At 48.9% G+C, this 25,467-nt stretch overlaps 1 protein-coding gene across 2 annotated transcripts in view; it reads left to right on the forward strand.

Annotated features, from left to right (window-relative positions):
• The window catches only part of MYRFL (myelin regulatory factor like), an 872,690-nt gene that overhangs the window by 111,988 nt on the left and 735,235 nt on the right, over nt 1–25,467 (forward strand). For both annotated transcript variants that reach the window (XM_085652512.1, XM_085652513.1), the window contains exon 2: nt 4,716–4,806. In XM_085652512.1, the coding sequence (XP_085508638.1) occupies nt 4,716–4,806 (91 nt within the window). The remainder of the gene's footprint in view (nt 1–4,715; nt 4,807–25,467) is intronic.

The raw sequence follows: 25,467 nt of genomic DNA on the forward strand, positions 1-25,467 counted from the left end.
TATTATATTAACTCCCTCCTCACGGACCACCTGAATTCCAACAACAGGCTTGACCCTTCCCAAAATGGCTTTCGTCCTGGCCACAGCACAGAGTCGGCGCTCTTGGCAGTGACAGAACATCTTTGGACAGCTTTGGATGCTGGGCAGACATCGGCACTGATCCTTCTGGATCTCAGTGCCGTGTTTGATTCAGTGTTCCACGCCATTCTGTTGTGATGCCTGGAGAAGGCTGGAATTGTTGGTTCAGCCCTGAAGTGGCTGGCCTCATTCCTTGCTGATAGGATGTTTCAGGTGATAGCTCCCCCGTATACCTCTGGCATCTTTCCCATCAAGCAAGGGGTGCCACAGGGCTTTTCCCTGAGCCCTCTGCTTTTCAATCTATATGTACAGCCTCTGGCCACAGTAGACAAGAGCAGAGGGCTGACCATGGTCTCCTATGCCGACGACACATAGTTGGTGGTGGCTCTCTCGAGCGACTCTACGCAGGATGCTTTTAAATTTCAAGGCGATCTTGGGGTAGTCGCCGAGTGGATGACCGCCAACTGTCTCCAACTTAATGCCAACAAGTCGGAGGTGTTGTTGATAGGAAATGACCATGGTGTATGGAATGAGCTCTGTTGGCCCAAGAGCCTAGGCACTGCCCTTCCCCCAAGCAGGCAGTGAAGAACTTAGGGGTTTGGATGGATGCTTCCCTTAACTTCCAGACTCAAATGAAAAAGGTGGCGGGAACCTGCTTTGGGTTGTTGCGAGGACTCATACCCATTTTGGGCTTCTTTGATGCTCCCACCAGGCAAATTATAAAACCAGGCCTTGATTATGTAAAGACTTGATTACGCTAGCTCACTGTATCTGGGAGCAAACAAGACAGAAATACATAGGCTACAGAGAGATCAGAATGCGGCCGCAAGATCTCTCCTCGGTGCGCACAGAGCCTGCTCAGTGACAAACGCTATTCGCCGTCCCCACTGGCTGCCTGTGGCTAGGCGGATTGAGTTCAAGGCTCTCTGTATAGCCTTTAAAGTTCTGAAATTTGCCTCTCCTAATATATTGACTGACTTGCTTCTACCTTATGTTCCCTCCTGCCAGCTCCGCTCCATGGGACAACACCTGGTGGTGGCCCCCCTGGTTAGGAGGGTTCGTGCCGGAGGTAGTTCTTTTCGGAACAGAGCGGCCATCCTTTGGAACACGCTGCCGGCCCACATGTGGGGGCTCCATAATTACCTCGAATGTAGGAAAGCCATCAAAACCTTTCTCTTTCCCACTTCGTAGGCCTCCTTGGGCCCTCCCTGATCTTGGTCACCTCATTACTGTCAGTGCCGGGACGCCTCTTTGCTGGGGAAGCTGTCACGCTTTATAAACCCACTAACATAACATAAAATAATCCAGAAACGCCTGACTTGAGCTCTTGGTGGCCAAAAGATCTGCCTGCACCACATTATACCTGCGCCAGGTACAATGTATGCAGGGTGGGTTTTCCCCCCGCAAAAAGCCTCATAGAAATTGTGCATTGAAATCTTTGAGAACTCAGTGCACCACTTCTAGGACTCCATTGCGTCAATATCTTACACCTGCCTCACAGCAGGCGTAAGACTGATGCAGGCCCTTTCGCATGAGGCTTGCCCCATGTGAAAGGACACATTGCTGGACTTGCGTCTATTTTCAGACACACCCCAGCAATGCATCACTTTTGCGCCTACAGATATGTCAGAAATACGGACGTATCTGTAACTCCTTGCGACATGATGCATCATACAGTAAATATGACTCATGCATCATGTCGCAACGAGGGCGCACTAAGAAGTGACGCATCCCTGTTTTCACACAGCGATGCATCACTTCTCATAAATAAGGCCCTAAATGAGTTTAAATCTAATATTCAGGGATAGTTATGTGTGTTTTCAATATTGTAACACAGCAGCAGCTCACCATTATTACTGCAAATAATCTCTGTGACGCCCTCCCATTTCCTACATGTTAGGCCTTGTTTTGATCTAAAATAAACTTTTTTTATGTATATTTCATGAAACAAACACAACATTTCTCTGCAAAATGGCTGTAATAGACTCACACATCAGGTACATAAAAAATAAATTAAAGGAAAACAGTATTTAAAATAATCTGTTTAAGAAATATTCAAGGTCATTAGGGCAAAACTCTGGAGAAGGGAGCTGACTCTGTCAGGGGGCCCCTTGAAAGGCTGGGGCCCTGGGCCAGAGCCCACTTTGCCCCTGCATTAAAACGTCTCTGGTGTTTTCGGGTGGCGAGCTTGAGGGCCGTCATGTTGACAGGTGTTGGGTCTCTGCGCCAGTCTCTCTCGAGGGCTCGGCAGTTCTTCTTGGAGCTCTTGAGTTCATTGGTGAACCATGGGGCTTTCTTGCTGCTGGGTCTGCTAGGCGGGGCCCTCAGGGGGGCGAGGTCGTCTGCGCAGTCGCTGATCCACTTCGTGAGGTTGGTGGCCGCTTGGCTGGGGTTTGTTGCGCTGGTGGGTGGGTTCTTGCTCAGGGAGGTTGCGAGCTGGTCGGCTGTGATCTTGTTCCAGCTTCGGCGTGCAACCTGTTGCTGGTGGTGGTGGATCGTGGTCCTTCTGAAGCTGAAGTGGACGCAGCTGTGGTCCGTCCAGTGGAGTCCGGTGGCGTGGCTGAAGGTGATGTCCTTGCTGGATGAAAAGATGGGGTCGAGTGTGTGTCCGGCGTAGTGGGTGGGGGAGGTCACCAGTTGCTTGAGTCCGAGGTTTGCGAGGTTGTCCAGCAGGGTGGTGGTGTTGCGGTCGTTGTTGTTCTCCAGGTGGAAGTTGAGGTCCCCAAGGAGGATGTAGTCAGCGGAGGGGAGGGCGTGCGGGCTGATGAAGTCGGCGATGTCTTCGCTGAATTGTGTGCATGGTCCCGGGGGTCTGTAGATGAGGGTGCCTCTGAGGGTGGTCTTGGGGTTGATGTGGACCTGGAAGTGCAGGTGCTCGGCGGGTGTGAGGGAGTCGTCGGTGTTGGTCGTGATGCGGATGGTGTTCCTGTGGATGATGGCGATGCCTCCTCCTATCTGGTTGACGCGGTCCCTCCGGATGATCTTGTAGCCGTCCGGGATGGCGATGGCGATGTCGGGCGCTGAGGAGGCGTTCATCCAGGTTTCCGTGAGGAAGGCGACGTCTGGGGTTGTGGTGTCGAGCAGGTTCCAGAGCTCGACGGCGTGTCTGTGGACGGAGCGGGTGTTGAGCAGGATCCATGAGGTTGATGTCCTAGTCCGTGGATGTGGTTTTGTCAATCATGTTTTTGTAGATGATCACGAGTCCTCCTCCTGGTTTGTGGGTTCAGTCCTGATTCACGGGTTGGAGGCTGGGTTGAGCCATGTTTCTGTCAGGATGAGAAGGTCGAGTGTGTTTCTGTTGAGGTGGTCCGAAATTTCAGTGGAGTGTTTCCTGAGGGATCGGGTATTGAGGAGCATGGAGGATAGTTGGTGTGAGGTGGTGGCGTGGTTCGGTTGTTTGGAGGTGTGTTGTAGGTGTTTGAGGTGTTGCGGTGAAATCACAATGGGTGGAGGAGAAAGGTCCTACTGTGGTGCTGGGGGAGGTGCGACAGAGGTGTGTTTGCTAGTGTGTGTTGTTGAGGTTGCAGGGGATGGCGGAGGAATAGTGGTCACATTTGTTGGGTCATGTGGCGGTTGGGGCTGTGGAGGTGCGTTGGACAGTCAGGGGAGGGCATGCTTCGTGGTGTTTGCCGCAGACAGGCTTACATTTGGTGCACCAGCGGCACAGCCGCTGCGCTCGTCCACTGTGCGTTAACGCTGCAGCCTGCATTAAGTATTTCCTGGGGTTGGGGGGGGGACTTCTGTTGTTGGGAAGAATGGTGAGCAGACCGTGTCACTTGGTCAAAAGGTGGCAACTGGATCAGGCCTGAACAAGCGGGAACTGGAGGCCACTGTGAAGTGGCAAGCTGCATGCCAAGGTGCCTACTAATGCAGTCATATTGTGGCTTGCATTAAGTCGGTCCTGAAGTGGGCAGGGCTTTTGTTGAGAAAAGTAACAGTGAACAGGAAAACCAGGGTGGGAAAACCAGGGCAGCGGCAGTGTCACATTGGTCAAAAGGCGGCAGCTGTATCAGGCTGGAACAAGCAGGAACTGGAGGCCACTGTCAAGTGGCAAGCTGGGTGCCCAGTTGCCTACTAATATGCAGTTGCACTGTGGCCTGTATTAAGTAGGTCCTGGGGTGGGTGAGGCTTCTGTTGGAGGGAAGAACGGTGAGCTGGAAAACCCAGGCGGTTACTCCTGATAATTTGGTTTGAATGTAGTCCTCGTGTACCTTTTTTGGACACTGCTGTGCTATACATAAGCACGTTCCATTCTCTATTCCAGTGTCCGAAGACCAACTGGCCAATTCTGATATCTGATTCCACTCAGATATTTCACTTTCAGGTAACACAGCCACTGATTATCACTTCTGCTGAGGAGAAACAATGCCAAACAATACATATAGTATAATTTTGCAAGTGCCATAATATGCATGGTGCTTTTGTTGAAACACTCTGCCCCATATTCAAAACAAGAGGTAACAAGGCACCATGTTTAATATACCTGGCCACACATGCTTATTACCACTTCTGGTGGCTGCAATAAGTTCAGCATGTTAATATAAGTCTTTGATTCCATATTCTTTTGCGGCATTTACCTTTGATTAGAAGGATGCCAGCAATGCCTAATTGCCCACTCTTGCTATTTACACTTGCAGGACATGACGTGCATGGAGCTTTGGAGAATCCTGTTGTGGACACAAGTATGCTGGAAGACTATATAAGTAATGACTATGCCTTTGGAGCTCTGTAAGTATTCAGGTTTGATCTTGACTGATGCCTTCAGGTTGTTGACTGTCTTTTTTGCTAATGCCTGTCTATGTCTTCATACACCACAATGTGACCAATCATGAGATGCCTAGTTCAAGGCACAGTAATAACGCACACAATATTATTCTTACCTTGTGGTATTACTACACCAAGATGCAGTTTCGTATGATAAAACTGGGGCATTGATCTCACTGCATTTGCAACTACACAGTTGTTGCCCCAAACTCACTGTATGCACCCCACCAGCACCCTACTCATGCGATCTATTTGGCTAATCCTCTGGGGATAATATAATGAGCTCCTGAGATGATTCACCCTACTCAACTAAAGGAAGTCCAGATACTGCCATACAAATGCCTCCATTTTCCAAAACTAAGCTCCCTGGAAGACCTTTGCACAGCAGACATCTTTAATAAAATCTACACCCACCATGGCAGTCACTCCACCGATGACTCTGACCTCCAGCCATGTACTGTAGTAGTCTACTAGAGCAAAGAGGAAGTGAACCGGTAATACATTGAATGTTTCATTTGGGTCAATTTCCACTTTCTCCCATGGCTTGGACAGGAGTTGTAAAACTTGAAGAGGAGACAAAACTACTTTCAGTCTTCCACAACTGACATGTATCACACATTTATTGATCACTAATTCAATTTCCCTATCCATGAAAGGTCACCAGAAGATTTATCTGACAGCGTTTGGTTATTGTACACTCACATGTCCCTCCTGTGAACTGGCAATCAAAGCTGGTTTCAAACCTTCCGGATAAACAAGACTGTCATTCCTTATCACAAGGCCATCGTTTACTGTCAAGTCATCTGAAAGATTTACAGATGGCTGAAGACACACATCAACTTTTGTTCTTTATGCTAGCCACTTTCAATGAAAGACATCACGTCCTTTAGCAATTCGTCATCTTGCAGTGCCTTTCGCCACTCTTTCTCTGAATATGAACTTAACTCCTTAACATCTAAGGCCGCAATAATGCAGCCTTCAAAATCAACATCATCATCTATTTCTAAGGAATCATAATTGGTGGGAAAACACAACCAGAAATCTGAACGTGCATTTTTTCCATTCTAGGATATTCACAGTGCCAAAATTAAGCTGCAAAAGCTTGCAGGATAGCATGGCTATTCTAAGAGTGCACTCTTTCAGATTTCTACCAACAGTCAGTTTGAATCACAAATGTTCTTCCCCACAAATTATTGTAGACCGTGCAAAGAAAAAAAAGAGAGAGGGACAAGGGTAAGGAATACCCAAATGAAGGGTTGGAGAGGGTCAGTGCCTTATCACTAGCCCTACATCAACCATTACCTAGCGGTCCAACCATGGCTGACTTTTTCCCTGATTAATTTTTCAGACTTCAGTGCTCTGCACCATTCCCCAGTCCTGATGATGATCACCCATTCATCATAATGGCTGAAATGCCATAAACCAGAAAGAATCACCTGTCTCTTTCTTTGTATACACACGAACTGTGCAATCACCTTTCAAAGCACTTGAATGGCCATTATACAGTATACATGTTAATAAACATACTTTAACAATTTGTTTCTGGTTGTTTGGACATTGTGTTCTGAGGATTTGTTCCTCACGATGAGTGAATGTTTCGTCCACATATTGTTGAAATTATGTTTTATTTATATCATAGTGAACTACTTTTTTTCTGTACCAACCATGGAGTGTGAATAAACACTGCAAAATAGATTGAGTCAGACTTTTTGATTCACGCCATTATTCTCTAATCTGACTTGTGCATGATCATCTATGTGGGAACAGCCAGCTCTTTACTGCCCTCCTGAATTCAAAGTTGTTGTGGATTTTCCTTATGATGGCAGGGACAGAGCTTTAATGCTTACCATCTGTACAGAGAAAGGGGTGCCATCAACATGCAATTTTCTGAAAGGACTAGAGACAGCCTGGATTGGAGTATCCTATTATGACTAAGGATGTCATTTTGTGGGCAATAGGCTTCATGATGTGAATGGCTTAGTAGAAGATGCAGAGACTTGAAAAAGTTGCAGTCTGCAGAGCTGGCATATTCCCGCCTTTCTATATGTAGGAATTGAAAGATGGACTGTTGGGATGGGACAATCCCCTCTGTAGTTTTCAGGCATGTTCTCTGGCCCGAGTGTCTGACTGCTTGTGAAACTGGTATCCAGACTCTTCTTTTGGCCCTGGACAGAAGGCTCGGCCTGTTTTTGACAATTGAATATCTGTCTGGTGACCTGAAGGGTGCACCCAATGTGCCCTCACAGAAGGCAGTGGACCGTCCTTGGTGCCTCATGTAAAACAGTGGTGGCAGCATATCATGTCCTATGATTATAGTGTGAACGTTGGGTCAGAGAGATAGCACAGTGTCCAGACCCCTCTTGTGTAAAGTTCCACTGTTCTGTGAGGCCCAGAACCTGGTGTTGACGTCCCATGTGCATGTCAAGCTCATGTGCATGTCCAGTGAGTGCTTGAGACACGAATGGTGGTAGGACTGTGTATGTGTGAGTCTCAGTACTGAAGCTGGTGGGATCCATTTTGTTTATATCGGTTTATTGTCTTTTTATTTTAACCAAAGGCATAGAGCTTGAGTGGATCAATCTTCAGATAGATAGCTATAATATGTTGTGTAACAAGAAATATGGTATGGAAATTAGAAAGTAGGTTAACAGAAAATAAAAGGAGTAAATATCCATTTGCAAGAAGGGTTCTACAGTGCAAGTCACGCATTTGCATATCATTAATAAACAATATGAGAAGTTCTCTAAACAGAAAATAAGGTGCCCCAAATATTGCTATAGTTGGTCATTCATCTTTTATATATTTTTTATATATTTTTTTTATAACCATTATTTTACAGTTTTATAAAAACAACAGGCAGCAGTATGTGCACCATTATATGCTTTGCATAGCAGGTTTAGATGGAAAGCACAATCAGACAAGTAACAAACTCTCAGGCTGTCCTTTTCCATCCCTCCATGCTGTCTGGCTACACACCAAACTTGCAGCTTAATCACCCTAACATCGCTGCGGTCAAACCTCCCCCCTTTCGGAAGTTGGGGACTCGTCTGCACTTGCACCCGTGTCATTGACATCAGCAGACTCTGTGTCTGCACGCAGGTCTAGAAATGTATCACACACATCCCGCCATACCTTGAGATCAGCCTAGAGTTTTTCATCAGGCCGATTCCGCACCAGGTGCACCTCCTCTGCCAATGCCCAGGGCCTTCCTGAATACCTGCTTAGGCGGTTGCAGGTGGCCCAAAACGCAGCAGCCAGAGCAATTCTTTTGCTTAAGCTAAGGACCCATATATCTCCACATCTCAAGGCTCTTCACTGGCTCCAAGTAAAAAAGAGGATCAGGTTTAAGGCTCTGGTGCTATTCTTCAAGGCCTTTCATTGGAATGGCGCGGGCTACATCGGTAGGAGAGTAACCCAATACGTGCCACCCAGAGCCCTGAGATCCCCCTCCCTGAACCTAGCTTCTGTTCCCAGAGTAAAATGTGCTCGTGCGGGCGGCATCTCCTTCATGTTCCTGGGAGCACAGGCCTGGAACTCGCTTCCTAGATCTTGGAGATCTGTGACTGAGTTAGCCACCTTTAGGAAACTGCTTAAAACCTGGTTATTCTGTTAATGATCGGCCATCCTCTAGAAGCACTGCAAATTATTGTTTTCCGCAGCAGGGGGTGTCATTTGGGTTGTTGGGGAGGCCTGTCTGAGTGCCGGGACACTCTTGTTGAGTAGCTGTGTCTATATAAATGTCTTCATTCATTCATTCATTCATTCATTCAGTGCTCACTCTTGTACGTCCCTGTACCATTGTTTGACTGTGAGGGCACAGGAATTTGTATGTCTTCTTATGATCCTTCGGCCGCTTAACATGGCCCAACAAACAGTGTGGTGAGATACAGTTGATTCACGGGTGTGCGGTCCGCTGGGGGTCTACCACCAATTGTTCCCAGAAGTCTTGCACCGATTGGCACCTCCATGCCAGGTGCATGAAGTTCACGCCATTTAAATTGCAGCATGGACAACTGTCTGTCTGGGTGCAAGAGATGCAGTGGAGACATGTAGGGGTCATGTAGGTCCTCTGAAGAAAGTTGTAGTGCACTAGCTTAAAGCAGGTGTTGCATGACACAGTGTGTGTGAGATCACAAACATACAACCGCATTCTGTAATTAATTGGGGTTTCAAGGTCTGCATTCCACACAGCACATGCTGTGCTCTATATAGTAGTGTGCTCAAATGTGGACCTGCACCGAAGGACAGTTAAACATCCAACGTACGTGCAGGCTGGGGTGCGGTGGGATATGTGGGTCAGGTCACTTTAGGCACCTCCGGCAGTCCAGCATGGTGTAGGAAATGTCCCGACGCTAGCGTAAAATCTTCGCAGGCTTGGTTGAAGGAAATGAAAAGTTCACTTGGACACAGGTCGTCAAGCAGGGCACAACCACTGTCCCTCCAAGCATGAAAGTACATGTTGTTTATCATTTGCTGGACTGGTGCCAGTATCCAAATAGGGAGTTCCTGTGTGAGGGGAAGCACCTCAGCACCACTTATATGTAGCGTTGCCATATGTGCGCCGTCTGGCAAATAACATAGGGAAGATCCCTAGCAACCCCTACCCGCTCAATTAGTGCCATGGGGAGGTGGTCCGTAGTTATCGACCCTGCCAGTAGGTGCTCCTCCCAGTTGTCCCCCTCATCCAGCCATCTAGCCGCATGCTGCAAGTGTGCAGCATAATAGTACTGATCAAGCCGTGGCACTTCCAGGCCTCCTTCCTCATACTGTCCAGTCAATGTATTTAAGGCTATCCTATTACGGCGACCTGCCCACAATAATGATACAAGTACAAAATTCAGCTCCTTCAAAACCTTCTTGTGTATGGGACAGAGCAAATTCTGCAATGTATACAAGCATTACGGCAACAATACCATTTTGGATCTAGCCAGTCTGCCCATCAATGAAAGCGGCAAAGTATCGCAGAAGGCAACTGACTTCCATAGGGCATCTAGGACCATGTCCATATTGAGTCAGCAGAGTTGCTGCATCTCCTTATGGGCCACCTGTATACCCAGATATCTGAATTGTGCCAATTAATCTTTTATATTAATTGTTCATGTGATGGCATCATTTTCAGTGATTTCATCCAGTCATTGCATATAGGTGGCGCCTTTCTTTTCCACCATCAGTTTTCCCATGGCAAGAGTTGTTCATTCCTTTCACATCTTGGTTCTATTGATTTGCATTCTTTGAAATTTATGGGAATGAAATTCTTTGTCTAATAGTTTGGTATAAATGCATTTTGTCATTTCCCTCCTTTACGAAAGCTATGGAGAATAATTGCTGTCTATGGGTTAATCTCTAGCCTTGGCTTTGTGCATAGATCCATGATATCTAGGCATTCATGTTCAACTTCATCAGAAATATTTTCATTTACTAGCAGTAGATTGGATAGCTTTAAAGGTAAACATCTTTTGATCACAATATTATTCAATAGAAGCTCCACAAAGGGAAGGACCATTACAGGTACTGGATATCCCATCACTATGCTCTGACTCTTTTCAAGATTGTCACCAACCGCAGCTACTGATTTAACCCCTTGCCTGCTCATGACGGAACCACTCCGTCATGAGCCACGGGCGCCTAGTGCTCATGGCGGAGTGGTTCCATCATGCTGCGGCCGTTGGCGGCCGCTCCGCCCACGCGGCACTGATTCCCCGCCTGTGCGGGTGAACAATGCAAGTGGGCGGAGTCGTGACGGAATCACTCCGTCATGAGCACAATGGGCCCGTGGCTCATGACGGAGTGGTTCCGTCACGAGCATGGCGGCGCCGCTAGCACCCCGAACCCCCCCAGCGCCGCGGCGGAATTCGTGCCGCGGCAAAGGGGTTAAGGAAGCTGGCAATTCGGTTGGAACAGGGTCAAGGGTTGTAAGAAAAATATGCCACAGGCTTTTGAACATCTCCCTGCATTTTATTAGGAACTGAGAGAGCGCAGCCCTTGCTTTCACTACAAAAGAATGTAAAATCTTTACTGTAACCTGGCATTCCTTGTGCCAGGACATAACAAGTACTTTCTTTCAGCTCTAGAAAGGCTTTCAAGGAATCATTGTTCCATGGAAGTGGATCAGACACATCTTTGTGTGTCAGCCTCAGTAAAGGCTTAGCCACAAGGGAAAAGTTTAGTATCCACTGTTTCCACTCTATTTGGTGACACCTTTTTAGCTATTTTTTCAGTTATGTGTCCCAGATATTGAACTTCTTTTTGACAGTGCTGCAATTTACCTGGAGACACCTTTTATCCATCTTCAGCCAAATGGGTAAGAAGTGCAAGAGTATCATGTTTACTATCTTCAGGTGTCTCTGATGCCACAAGTAGGTCATCAATGTACTACACAAGAACTAATTTACAGGGTATCTGCAATAACTCCAGATTAATTTTCAAGATCCATTTCATAATGGATGAACTCTCTGCATACCCTCATAGGACTCTGCACCATGTCAAAACTCTCTGCTGAATGACAAATAAGAATAGGTACTGGCTATCCCCATGTAATGGCACTGAGGAACAAATTGTCAAAGAACAATAACTGTAAACCCAGTGCACAAAATTTGGAAAAGTATGGTGGCTGGCTTTGGTACCACAGGACAACAAGGAACAACTATGCTGTTATTCTTTCTAAGGTCCTGCACTATCCTGTACTTCCTATTGGGTTTCTGTAAACCCATGATCGGAGAGTTACATGGACCTCCAATCAATTCCCTCAAAAATCATTTGCTCAGTATATATTCAATTACTGGTGTGATTTATGCCACTATTTCTAGCTCAAAATGTATGGTGGTGTTCTTGGATACACTGCATATGGTTTTAATATGACTCAGACTGGTTCTGCAACTTTTATTAATCAGGTGGTAATTCTTCAATTGTCATTACTGGAAACAATCCTACAACTGTCTCTTGTTGGGCCATATTTAACTCTACATCCTCATCAGTAGTCTGATATTCAACAGCATCCATGTACAGTAAATTGTGCAGTTTAACTTGCACAATAAATCTCTTCCTAGCAGATTTACAGGACTTGAGTCACAAACAATAAAATGCTGACTTTCCTAAAATGAACCTATGTTTACTGCACATCTGAGCTTATGGAACTTGCATTATCGGGACCTGTTTCTGCATTGGCACTTGCATTTGATGAACTGGCACATTTTGCATCTGCATTACTCTCTACATTTGCACATTTCCATTTACTGCATCAGGATTAAGTCTACACTTCCTCTTCCAGTGCTCAAATCTTTCACAAAGATGGCAAAGGGTCATTTTCCTTCAGCATTGCCACATCCATACCTCAATATGGATCAACCGGAACACCTCTGCCTCTATTCTGTGAAACACCAAATCCTCCTTGAGCACCTTGTACTCCTGCTTGTGGAACAACACCTTGCATACCTGCTTGATTCTGAAATCTTCTCTGAGCATACTTTGTCTAAGACAACATAAGTTTCTCCTTAAGCTTTTTCTGCATCATTTCTTGTTCATCACTATGGTACCTTTTATACCCCAGGATCCCATCTAATGACAAATCACCCTTTGCTGTATATGTGCACTGATCTCTGGTCTTAACTCAGTAACAAACTGAGACACAAAGAATCCCATGTCACTGGCATCAGGATATTCTCACACACCGTGTTGTTCAAACTCCCGAAGCAATTGCTCACAATAATCATGCAATGATTCCTTTGGTTCTTGTGAGATTCTTTTAATCCTTACCCAATTAAGATCTTTTGGAGGCACTTTATCTTTCAATAACGTAATCATTGCTTCATTTTACAGGAGATGGTGCATTAGTGTGAGCATCTCTTGTTGGCTTCTCGTGTGGCCATTGCACAACAACCTTACCTTAAGCCCACAAATCAATTGGCACTGCAATATCAAAGAATATTTTCAAATCAATCCACAACACCTTGGACATTTTAACAAATCTGTCAACTTTTGTATCACTGTACAGGCTTGTCTCTCAATTTTGAAGAATTGTTTTTAAATGCTGCAAGATCACCTCTTCTCCATGGTACACAAACATATACTAATCCCGCTATTTCTCTCAATGGATAAACTGAAGCTTTTCCCTCGTCCTGTTTATTATTTTCCCCAACTAGTTCTGGTGGTTTCTTTTTCTTCTCATGTTTCCTTGTCCACTTGTATTCTAATTTCTCAAAACCACTCCTTTTACAAATGCATTTTTCTAATTCTGTAATGAGTAATTACATTTCCTGAAGAACGCATTGTCAATTGATTCATCATCCATCTCTAACCTGAACCTTTTCTTCAATGGTAAACCCTTTGAAAAATCAATCTCATATCTTCAGGCCAAATCAGTCAGTCTATCATGTGTAGTTTCTGCACATATTGTAATGTATTTACTCATATAAATTAATTATTTTTCCTGATACTGTTACTGGTTGAAATGCTCAAGATCTAAACATTACCTGATCATTTTTCCAAGTTCAACCTTTAGCTTTGAAACATTAAGTCGTCTCTCTTTTTCGGGGTTATGGGTTAACTTGTTGTACTGTGCTCTCTGTCTTTTTAATCCCTTCTCCTTTCTCAAACCATGGTGAAAAAAAACATATTTTCAAACAAATTAGTTTCCTCCTGGGCTATTGGTGTTGTAAAGACAACCCCCTCACCCCATCTCTCAGCCTGAACTGCCTGGGGCTGTTTCCATGCAATAATCTGTGTATTCTGAGATGTTGGGATGAACCCTGATGTAGTTACTCCTTCTACAGCTCTTTGAGCTTCTTGGGTTGGGACAATATTAATTAGGGAGTCACAATTTGTCCAGGCAGTTAAAGTTTGTAGTAATTGTACCAGAACAGTCACAATTGAAGCAGTAACACCTGTAGGTATCACTGTTGGTGTCGAGGCAACAGGTGCTGGGGCAATCTGAAAAGTCTGTAAAGGTCTCTCAATCTGTATTACTCTTGGTTCAACCGGAGTAGTAGCCACTATAGTAGTTGTTGGTATAATATTATCGGTATTTGTTGTGGGGCCCAGATAGGTGGTGGACACTCAGTTAACAATGCGTCCAATATGTAATCCCCTGAATCACTATATGTTTGAGGCTTTTTGTCATCCTTAATTTCCTTGTCCTGTGTCCTATCCTTTTTCTGCTTCTCAGGTTTCTCAGTAGTAATGGCTGGGTATAATCTAGTTCCATCAACTATAGCTTTCGTCTATCTCTGTAGTGCTTCATCTCATTGAGTATCTGCATAATTACGCAGTGCTCTGACAGTCTTGTTCTGGTAATTCTCTCTTTCCTTATCTTTTGCTGTCTTTTCCCACATGATTGCGACTTCAAATTGTGTGGGTGTAGGTGGTGGCTTCGCTTCACATAACATTTCCCTTAACCTTTCAATAATTCTCAATTCAAAAGTACCACATTTCTGAAAACTCAAAGGACCCTCTTTCTCAGTAATCTTGCACCATTGGCGAATCCACAAACATACATAATTCCAAATTTATTATCATATATTTTGTGCAGCTGTACACTCAGGTGGTGGTTCTTCACTTTCCCATATCGGATTTGTCACATCACCTCTCAAAAATTCTTAAAGCTTTTAAACCATTTAATTTCTGCTATATTTTTAAACAAATCAACAATTCAATTCAATCTAATGTTTTGATCCTATTCCATAAACCTCAGATTTCTTTTTTCCAATCCTGTTACAGTTTAAATTCTTGAAGACTTTTTTTTAACCAATCTCAATGTGGTATTCACACAACAACTGACTTATTACAGCACAACACATTATGGCATCATCAACCAATCCCAGCTTGACAATACACCAACCAATCCCAGCGCAAAATAATATGACGAATGAACTCACTCCTTGCAGCAGTTTACCCTCCTTTGCAATTTCTCTTGCACACACAATTTCACAACTTTAGACAAATATACAGCAATTGTTGTCTGCTTTGCTAAAGAAAATGATAGTAATTTTAACAACTGTAATATTAAGGTTTTTGCACCTTCTGGCTTTTACCACACAAAATAAATTTCACATTCACAAGTGAAATCTCGACCTGCGTGAAATCACGCTAATAAATGCAATTTCACCCTTTGTACAATCAGGTTCAGCTATCATCAATCAATAGTAGTACAATCAGATCAATTTATTAATGTCCCTGTCTCGATTGTGTAGGTGATGGTACCTCATACTCTACACCACAAATCCTGCAGACAAAATCATGAAGAACGTCTTCTACACTTTCCTCAACTTTTGTCTTCTACACTTAATTCAGTATCTATTCCGGGATCTTAGACTACTTTTGAGTCTGATAACCTCATCAACCTCTTCACATATAACATATAAGCATCATCAGTTCAATCAAAATATACTTCAAAACTCCCCAAATAAAACATTAGCAATAACAATTAAAGACAATCCACAAATAAATCCCTTCAACAGTAATCACTAATCACAGTTCACAAATAAAAAACACATCAACAATAATCACAATTCACAACTCATCTCCCTAATAATACTCACACCTCCAAAGCAGCAACCGCCTTCCAAATCACATCTTGCCAGTCTTCAAGTTCTGGCCATTGGGCTTTGGGACTTGGGCATTACTCTAACTTGGGTAATTGTTTTATAACTCTTTTTGATCAAGGTGCAACCATTACTCTGCTACTAGAACACTGATTTAATAATGTTTTTACACAGAGCGACCCATACGTCCCTGGGTTTGCATTCAGGCAAAAAACACAATGTTCACAAGGAACTCATTTATCAAAGCAATACCGTATATGCACGCTAAAGTAACTTGCTCAGATTTAATCTAAAGCATAACTATTTGATTCTGACCTTCCTAATTAGGTCACGGTAGAAATACCTGAGAGTATCTATACTTTACACACTTTATAATGAGAATTCTTAAAAAAGCCCAACACAGCAATTAATCAAGATAGTGCTTACTTCAGCCGAAGTAAGTAGGAGTTATTCTGCAGTCACAGTCTTTACCACAGATGTATTTCCTTATACACCACAGAATTGAAAGGTTTGCATTAGTTGCACAAAAAGGTGATTTGTGAGCCCCAGTGAAGTGACCATAACTTATCTTGGTGAGTACTAAGTGAAAAATTGTGAAAAAATGGGGAAACAGGTTATTGGTAAATATCAAAAGGACGAGCTGTACACAGTGGATAATGTATTTTTCATGCTCTCTCTTTTGTTAATGTCGACGACGTTTCGACCATCTCTTGATACGGGGTCTCTTCAGGACAGCGTTTCTGGGGACTAATGAACGAAAGATGGAATTAGGGTGGTGGAAATACAGTGTGGTGATAAGAAGGGCTAAACTGATGTGTGCACTGCACTTACCAGTACAGCACAGGGCGTCTATTTCTTGGGAGTATCCTGCAGTAGGAAGGAATGCCAGGTGAAGGATTGGGAACAATCACACAGGAACAGCAGAATTGCAGAACCTGTAATCAAGGGAATGCCACGATTGAATATTTATTGGTTATACTAACGTTGTGCACCAGGTAGGTAAAGGGATAGAAGCAAACTCCCTATATAGTCAGTTCCCATACGAAGTTGACTGGGTTGCACCAAGGGTTAACGGTAGGAACCCGATGCTGGGCTCTTATTTCAGTTCCGGGACGAACTGAAAGAAATCAATTACAGCTTGTGTGAGTTCTGGGACGAACTCTGGGAAATCAACTGTCATGGCATATGGGGGTTAAAGTAATACAACTGGGTCATTATTATGAAATCTGTTTATTGGCATTTCGTTAATATAGACATAGCATAAATCATAAATGGAACATCTCACAGGCAATGAGTCAGTTACTCGGAGGAGTCCCCGCCAATCGTGAATGCGGTGAACCACAGGATCAATCGCCACCCCCATGTGTGGAGCAAGTTAAAATGATAGGTGTCAAGACCACCGCCCACATTTAAACAGATTCATAGAACAACAAAAGGAAACAGGCTAAACAACAGAAGCCCAGCATAACAGCAGCAGCAGGTTCGGTCTTCGACCACGTGACCCCCAAGATACCTCCCCCAGTCCACCCTTCCCCACCCGGCCCCCACCTCTCGTTACATACAGTTCCATTAAAGGCAATTGTCACTGTCCGCACATCTGCCCGGCTCAGCGAGGACCTCCCCACCAGTCCCCAAAGTAGGTCCCCCAGTCTCGCCTCCGTTCCCCTCCTCCTCAGGGAGTGTCTCCACAGTACGTGCCCCACAGAGTCCCAGGGCATCCCCATCCAGCTGCATCAGGGCCCGTAAGTGTACGTCCCACTGATTCGCTATGGGTGTGCGTCTGAGGCCCAGCGTTTCTTCCCGCAAGAGAGCTGTACCCTCCGCCCCCGCCAGCAGGGAACTCCGCCACGCCTGCGCACGGGGGGGCTCAACCGCCTTCCAGCGCTTAGTGATTAACCGCTTCGCCACGATCAGACCCAGGTCGAGGAAGCGACAGGCAACCTTCGCGGGGGGAGTTCTACGAAACAAGTGTAACAAACAGGCCGGCCATTCCCGCCGCGCCAGCGGGCCGGCACAAGTACTTAACGCTCCATGCACCGTCCGCCAATATGAGTCTAGCGCTGGACAGCTCCATAACATGTGCACCAGTCCAGCATCCAGAGCCTTGCAGCGTGGGCATTCAGCGTCCGCACGGTGGAAATAGCGGTTGATGGAGTCGGGAGTGAGATATGCTCTGTGCAGTATAAAATACTGAATTTGGCGAAACCGCAAGTTCCTGGGAACCCGCGTGGGTCCCCTTAGCGTATCCCTCCACTCCTTGTCGGTCATGGGGCGATCCAGATCCGCTTCCCATTTACCCCGCAAAGGAGACAGGTCCGTCGCCACCTGCGTGCGCAGGGAGGCCGCGAACCAACGAATCATGTGACTGCCCCGTCCCATGACATGGAGGTACTGCATCATGAGGTGTTGTGCCGGCTCCTCCTGAAGAGCACCCCACCGGTTCGTCAGCGTTGCGATTAGCGAGCGGTGACGGAGGAACTGACCGGCTGGTAACCCTGTCTCCTCCGCTAGTTGAGCGAACGGTATAAGCGCACCATCGCGGTAGAGGTCCCCTAGCGTGCAGATGTCCGCCGCGTGCCATTCCGCAAGCTCTGTCGAGCGTAGTATCCCTCGACCACTAGGCGAACCCTCAATTGGCATGGCGGGAGCGTATGGGGTATGCGACCGGGTCAGGTAGAGGGCACGCCAATAGCACTTGTAGGCCACTGCCACAAGAAGGGGGCCCGGCTTGACCATTCTGGCCATTCTATCCGCCAGGGGGAGTGGCGGCTCCGTGGACGCCGTGTCATCTCTCTCCCTGTCGGCCAACCACCTGGCCACCCATTGCAGCTGCGCTGCTAGGTAATAGTGCGCAAAGCATGGCATCGCGAGTCCCTCTTGACCCGTGGGGAGGTATAACTTAGAGAGCGCCACTCTGTGGCGTGCGTTGCCCCATACAAAATCCCGGAGGGAGCGCTCCAAGGTGGCGAAGAAGGACGCCGGGATGTAGGTCGGCAGATTAGCAAAGAAGTAGAGGAGTCTGGGCAGGGCCACCATTTTGACCAATGCAATGCGGCCTGTGACCGCAAGAGGGAGGGTGCCCCAGAAGCGCATCTGGGCCCTGATCGCCCTTACCGCCCTGCCCAAGTTACCCTCCACCAAGTCAGCTGGCCGCCGATACACCTGGATGCCCAGGTAACGGAAGGTGTCCAGCTGCCACCTGACAGGTACACCCCCTAGATGAAACCGGGGATCCAGAGCATCAGCACAGAACGGGTAAAGGCACGATTTGGCCGCGTTCACCCTTAACCCGGAAAGCGTTGCAAATTCCGTGAGAACCCGCTCAAGGTCCCCCGCGTATAAGGAGACCTGGTGGGTGGTATCGCCCATTGGAATGCCGTCCGTCAACACCCTCCGCAGGGTGGCCGCTAAGGGCTCTATGGCAAGCGCAAAAAGGAGGGGCGAGAGGGGGCACCCCTGCCTGGTACCTCGGCCAACCGAGATGGCCTCGGAAATGTATGGGCCAGTTCTCACCCGGACCACGGGATTCTTGTAGAGGAGCGCCGCCAGTTGTAGGAACCCGAGGCCTAGCCCATAGTGCGATAATGCCGCCACCAGATACCCCCACTCTAGGCAATCGAAGGCTTTTTCAAGGTCTAACACTAGACAGCCCGCCCGCGGCCAATGCTGTGCGCCGTGTGTGGCAACACGGAAGAACCGGCGGAGATTAAGCGAAGTGCTGCGCTTCGGCACAAACCCATTCTGGTCCCTGTGCACTAGTACAGGCACAGTGGGGGCCAGCCGCTCCGCTAGGACCTTGGCCAGGATTTTGTAATCGGTGTTGAGGAGGGCAAGGGGGCGATAGGACCCTAGATTAGTAGGATCACGCCCCGGCTTGGGTAAAGAGATCAGGTAGGCCTCCCTCATGGAGGCGGGCAGGGTAGCCTCCTCAAGGGCTGTGAGATATAACGCGTGCAGTCTGGGCACCAGAGATTCCAGATATGCCTTGTAGTATTCTGCCGGGAGACCATCCGGCCCAGGTGCCTTGCCAGAAGCCAGTGAGGCCACCGCTTCCCATATCTCCTCCAGAGTGAGGGGACCCTCTAACGTTTCCTGGTGGGCATCCGGAATTGTGGGGAGGCCGGCGGCCCCCAGAAACAGATCGAGATCCTGTGCCTGCCGACGCCCCACTGAAGTGTACAGGTCTTTGTAGTGTGCCGTGAGTATCTGATGGATCTCCCGCTGCGTGTGCACCAGCGTCCCGTCCGATCCACGGATGGAGGCTATTGGCGCATAGCCCGATTCCTGCCTGATCAACCAGGTCAGCAACCGCTCCGCCCTATCCGACGTGGCGTGGACCCGTGCCGAATGGGCAGCTTAGTTATGGCAACGCAACCTCTCCAACAGCTCAGCATGGCGTGCCCGGAGCCGGGCCAGCCTGGTCGAGTCACGCCCTCCACCCTCGCCATGGCGTTCGCATGCTATTAGCCGGGTTTCCAGAGCGGTGAGTAGTAACGTAAGCTGCTTACGGATATTCCCCACCGCCCCCAGGCAGTGTCCCCGCATGGTCGATTTGTGCGCGTCCCACTCTGTCAACGTGCTCCCCGCCGTACCCTCATTGAGGTCAAAGAACTGTTCGACCGCTGTGCCGAGCGAAGCCCGAAACTCTGCGTCCTCAAGAGCGGCGGGTTGCAAACGCCATGTGGGAATGGGGGGTCTCCCCGGATCCCAGCAGAGACGCAGCCTAAGAGGATTGTGGTCAGAGTGGATCCGGCCCAGGTAGTCCGCCTGGATTATCAGAGGGTCCAGCGACGGAGAGCTCACCACCCTGTCGAGGCGGACGTGAAGGTCATGCACCGCCGAATAATATGAATAGAGCCGGTCAGTGGGATGTAAAGTGCGCCAGACGTCATGAAGGGCCCACCGCGACAGCCAATCAGTAAGGTTCCTCGCATTTGAGACTGCCTGTGTGCTACGGAGTGGCGGGTAGGATCTGTCAAGGCTCGTGTCCAGCACTGCGTTAAAGTCCCCACCCAGTATCCAGGGAAGACCCACATACGGGGTCAAGGCCACCGAGAGGTGGCCAAGTAACGACGGCTGTTCAACGTTCGGGGCATAGATGGATCCTAGGAGCACAGAGTGTCCGTTGAGCCTCCCCCGCACCAAGGTGTATCGGCCAGTAGGGTCAAGCACTACTTCGGAGCATGTGAAGGGTGTGCCCGCCCGTACCCAAACCAACGTACCCCGAGCATGCGCAGAATATGTGGTCCTAAAAAGCTGCCCCCTCCACCGAGCGCGCAGCCTGTCCAACTCTGGCCATGTCATGTGCGTCTCTTGGAGAAGGGCCACCCCTATCCTGTGCCTCTGCAGGTAGGCAAAAACAGAGTATCGGCGTGCCGGTGTGTGCATGCCTCTAATGTACCATGTGACTATTGCGGTGTCAGCCATCGGTGCAGAGTGCGGACAACACTAGGCCCACAGGCCGAAGCGGGCCAGCCAGGGGAATGAGGGGAGACCAGGAGCACTGTTAACCAGACCGCCTGCTGCAAGAACATGATGTGTGAGAGAACTGCAGAACACTGCAGAATGCAAAGAGGCAAAAATAAAGATAAAATTAACAAAAGGAACTCCATAACCGCAAGGGCGAACCCCAGAACGGGCATTCGTCCAAACATGTAAGGCTCAATCGCCTGTGAACTACCAGGCCAAAGATGTGTTAGTGAGGGGCTAAAGAGCCATACCGTTGGTCCTGGCCTGCAAGAGCCCCATGTCACCCCCGTCAGAGCCTCGTGTGCCTATAGGGCTGACAATCGCTCAACCGCTCCCCAGAGGAGTGTGTGTGGAAATCGCCACCACCCCGCTCCCCTGTGACCAGAACATGCCCGGACCCTCAACCCCGGCTCGTGTGTAAGGGGACCCGCACTGCCCCTCTAGCCCCCGTGACCCCCGCAGCACCCCAACGTGCTCAGTCATGGAAGCATACAGAGCCACAAAACCACAATCCAGGGGGCAACAGAGGCAGAAAGCCCCCCTCCCCCAAGAGTAGTCCGCAGCAACCCACTCACCACCTCGGGGTACCTGCATTGGACACAGTGCAATCAAACAAGAGTTCACCCCAGAAGGTCGGCTGTCTGGGGGGGTCACCTCTGGCAACACCTGGTCTTCCAGAATCATGATGGACGGGGAGGAGGACAGGTCAGTCTCAGTGTCACTGTGTATGCGAGCCGCCACTTCCCCCTGGCTGCTCACAGACCCCAGAGTGGCCACCGCTTCAAGAGCCTCCAGCCGCTCCACACGCATCCTCTCCGGACTCGGGGCCGCCGGGGGACTCGGCCCCACCCCACCACGCCGGTCCCTCTGCCTCCGTCGTCTCAGCCTTTTCTCCCTACGCACCACGGGCCCCGGGTCCGCGGGCCGGGGGCCACCATGTTGGCCCGTTTCCTCCAGCCAGTCCCAGACATCAGACGGGGTGTCGAAAAAGCGTGTCTCATCTTTCGTGACCACCCTGAGGCGCGAGGGGAACAGCAGCGAGTATTGGATGTGCAGTTCACGGAGCCGGCGTTTCACCTCCAGGTAGTTGCTCCTCCGCTTCTGAACGGTCGCAGTGTAGTCCGGGAACAGCATCACTGTGCCACCCCCTATCGTCAGGGCACCCATTTTCCTTGTTTCCCGGAGGATCACGTCCCGGTCCCGGTAGTTGAGGAGGCGAAACAGGAAAGGACGCGGCCGGGCTCCAGGGACAGGTCTCCGCATCGGTACTTTGTGCGCCCGCTCCACCACGAACTGTGGGGAGAGCACTCCTGGGGGCAGGATGTCCCGCAACCAACCTTCAACAAACTGCTCTGGTCGTCGCCCTTCCTCGCCCTCCACCAGGCCCACAACTCGTATGTTCTGGCACCGAGAGCGGCCCTCCGCATCCTCCGCACGGTCCTCGAGAGTGTTAACGCGGTCTATCAGGTCCTGTAAGGTGGCAGAGTGATTGCGCACTATCGGCTGCACGTCCTATAGCACCTGACTGTGACCGGCAACGGTGTCCGCCAGCTTGCGGTGGTCGGCGTGGAGCAAGGTGAAGTCAACCGTGACTTTGTCAATCCGGGACTCCAGGGAGGTTCGAGTTTGTTCCAGCGTATTGCCCAGTCGGTCGACCGCTGCCAACATGGCGTCCATTTTGGCTTCCTGGGTCGATGCAGGCGGCGCCACAGTCCCAGCAGAGTGTCCCGGCGCCGCGTCAGGGCCTTCCGCCCTCAGCCTGGCCTCGGCCTGCTTTTTCCGAAGCCGCCCCATGGCCAGTTGCTGCGCCGATGGCATTCAGAGGGCTCAGTGGTGCACGAGGCCGACCGGGGCTCCAGGCACCTCCAGACGCCGATATCAAAGGGGGCCCAGTCCCACTGCCACGAGTCGGGCCAACGCCAGGGGTGTCAGGGTGCAGGGCAGCGCCACCGGCGGGGGAGGTGCGCCGCAAGCTGTGGGCAACCGATAACCAAGGTCCTCCAGGCCGCACTCCGTCGAGTCCGCAACGGCCACCCCAACGCGTCCAGCAGCAGGCAAGCGGTCAGCTCTCCAGGCTACTCACTCTGATCCCGGCCGATCGGTGCAGTTTGTAGGGCCACAGCATGCCCGCCAGGGTCGCCTCCGCCACCACAACAGTCCGCTTCGCCCCCAAGGGGCAGCAGCCAGGCGCTCACCAGGTGCCCGTCCACAGCCTCACAGCCAGAGGGGGGTCCGCCACACCAGGTCACTCACCGGGCTCCCGGGCGCCGCAGTGTCCACGTCCGCCCCCATCGCCTCCAGCCGTCATGGCCGCCACCGTCGTCCACCGCAGCAGGCTCCTGCAGGCTCGGTGTGCTGAGACAGGCAGGGTCACGACGTAGCCGATCGTCAGCACGACACAGCCGATCACCAGACACCCTGTGTACCGTCGCTGCAGGGGAGTCCCTCGCGAGTCCCCAGTCCTCCCGCTGACGGTCCGCACCTCGCCGCGCGGCCCAGCCGCCTCGTGGCAAGCCGCGGTGTAAGGTGATTCCCGCAGTCGGACGCCGCCTCCAGCGCTCCCCGCACCACTCGCCAGGCAGATCCCCAAGGGGCCGGCACGCAGTCAGAGGCCGCCCCCGCCTTCACTTCGGGCCCCACAGGAATGCCGGGGCCTCACGGGCAGGAGCAGGCAGCTTCGGCAGCCCCGTGGCACATCCCGGGCAGGAGAATCGGAGGAGAACGGCTCTGTTGCTCGGGAGCTTCACTCAGGGACAGCCATCTGGCCGCGCACTCTCTAGCGCCCCCCTGTAATACAACTGGGTCATGACAAGTTACTTACTTAAGCGTCACCATCTCGGTCCTCTCAGTGGAGCAGTTGTACCGGGTTTGGGTCGCCAGAGGATCGGTAGATTAAATAGAGAAGTTAGTGTACCTGAATGAGTCACGTCAGCATGCGCACAGCTTGGTCGATAATGACAGTAGCTACAGCGGCCATCTTGTAGTGATCATGGGTACGAAAAACCTATTCATTACGTTTGTTCGAGCCTCAATAAATCGTTAGAGCAGAGAGGTACATAGCCTTTGTTTCTGGCCTGTTATTGATCACATTAATGTTGTACTTGCGGTATTGATCACGTTACTATTAATAATTACAAACACGGTGCAAGGATATAAACAGTGCAGTTGGTCATCTGTACATTAGTTACGGCGGCCATCTTATAGTGTTCTTTTCGAGGCATTTAGCTTACTAGAGCAGAGAGGCACATATCTCCTCTGTATGATGTACATTACATTGATATAGTACTTCAATTATGAAACACTTAGCATTAATTCATACAGACAGGTGCCCATTATGTACAGTGTTGTATTCCTATATAAAGTAGCTACATTGATATAGTACTTCAATTATGAAACACCTGGCATTAACTAGTACAGACAGGTGCCCATTATTTAGAGTGCTGTATTTCTATATACAGTGGCTACGGTGGTTATCTATTCGTGGTTTGATCGCGAGAAAAATCTATTAAACTTTGTCTGTAGGAGCAGAGAAGTGCATATCATTGTCTCCTCTGTACGATATCGGTTGTATGCAACAGTACTGTAGTTGATGAACCAGTAGCCTTGAATAGAAAAACATGGTGCCAATATATATACAGTGTAAGTAATATACAGTCTTAGTGTTGATCTATATACAGTGCATGTGCATGATTCATGGAAAGTCTAGACAGGGCCCTGTCTAGCTAGTGATGCGGGATATGCTCTGTGTTGTTATCTCTTAGTGCAAGCTGATAAATCTGTGCCATTCCTCAAGGCTGTTCAATCCTTTCTGGATAGATTCACATTTATCGATCCATTTACACTCAAGGGACTGTAAAATGAGTGAGATATCTCCTCCTCTGGGAGGTATCTTAGCTTTCTCTATCACTTGCCATTTCAAATCATCAGATGAATGTAATTTCATTTTATAATTTTCCAAGAGGGGAGCATTCTCTACTTGGCAGCGGATTCGACTACGGTGCTGGACAATGCAAACCTGTGACAGCCCCACGCATATCAAAGCAGCTACCTTAGATCTCGTCATTGGTAAGCCCAACTCCCTCCTCCTGGATTCTATCCTCCCGTGTGATTAGACAGATCATTATTGCATCACCTTCCGTATCCTGGATTTGGTAAGAACAAGTAAAGCCCAGCCCAAGAACCCAAAACAGTTGAAAGGATGCCTACGGTACGTCAACCCGCATGATCTGACTGCTCTCTGTGATAACATCCTGCCCCCACCACCGAACATGTCGGATGTTCACGACCTTACGGCCCATTATAATCACGCAATGCTGAATGTACTAGACTCGGTCGCTCCACCACACCTCAAAAGAATCTCCTCTAAACACTCCAAACCATGGTTTACCGATCGTCTTAATTCAGAAAGAAGAAACGTGAGACTTGCTGAAAGGCTGTGGCGGTCCAATCCGTCCCTTGAGTATCTCTACCACCTAAGATCCCTGAGAAGTTCCTATAATAAATGCATCAGATGCTCAAAGGCCACCTTTTTCAGAACTCAGTTAGACCAAGCAAAAAAACGTCCCAAAAAACTGTTCGAACTCATCAAGTCCCAAGCCAATAGTCATCCGAACTCCGCATC

Source organism: Triturus cristatus, chromosome 4_1 (assembly GCF_964204655.1).
Source record: "Triturus cristatus chromosome 4_1, aTriCri1.1, whole genome shotgun sequence".
Classification (NCBI taxonomy): Eukaryota; Metazoa; Chordata; class Amphibia; order Caudata; family Salamandridae; genus Triturus; species Triturus cristatus.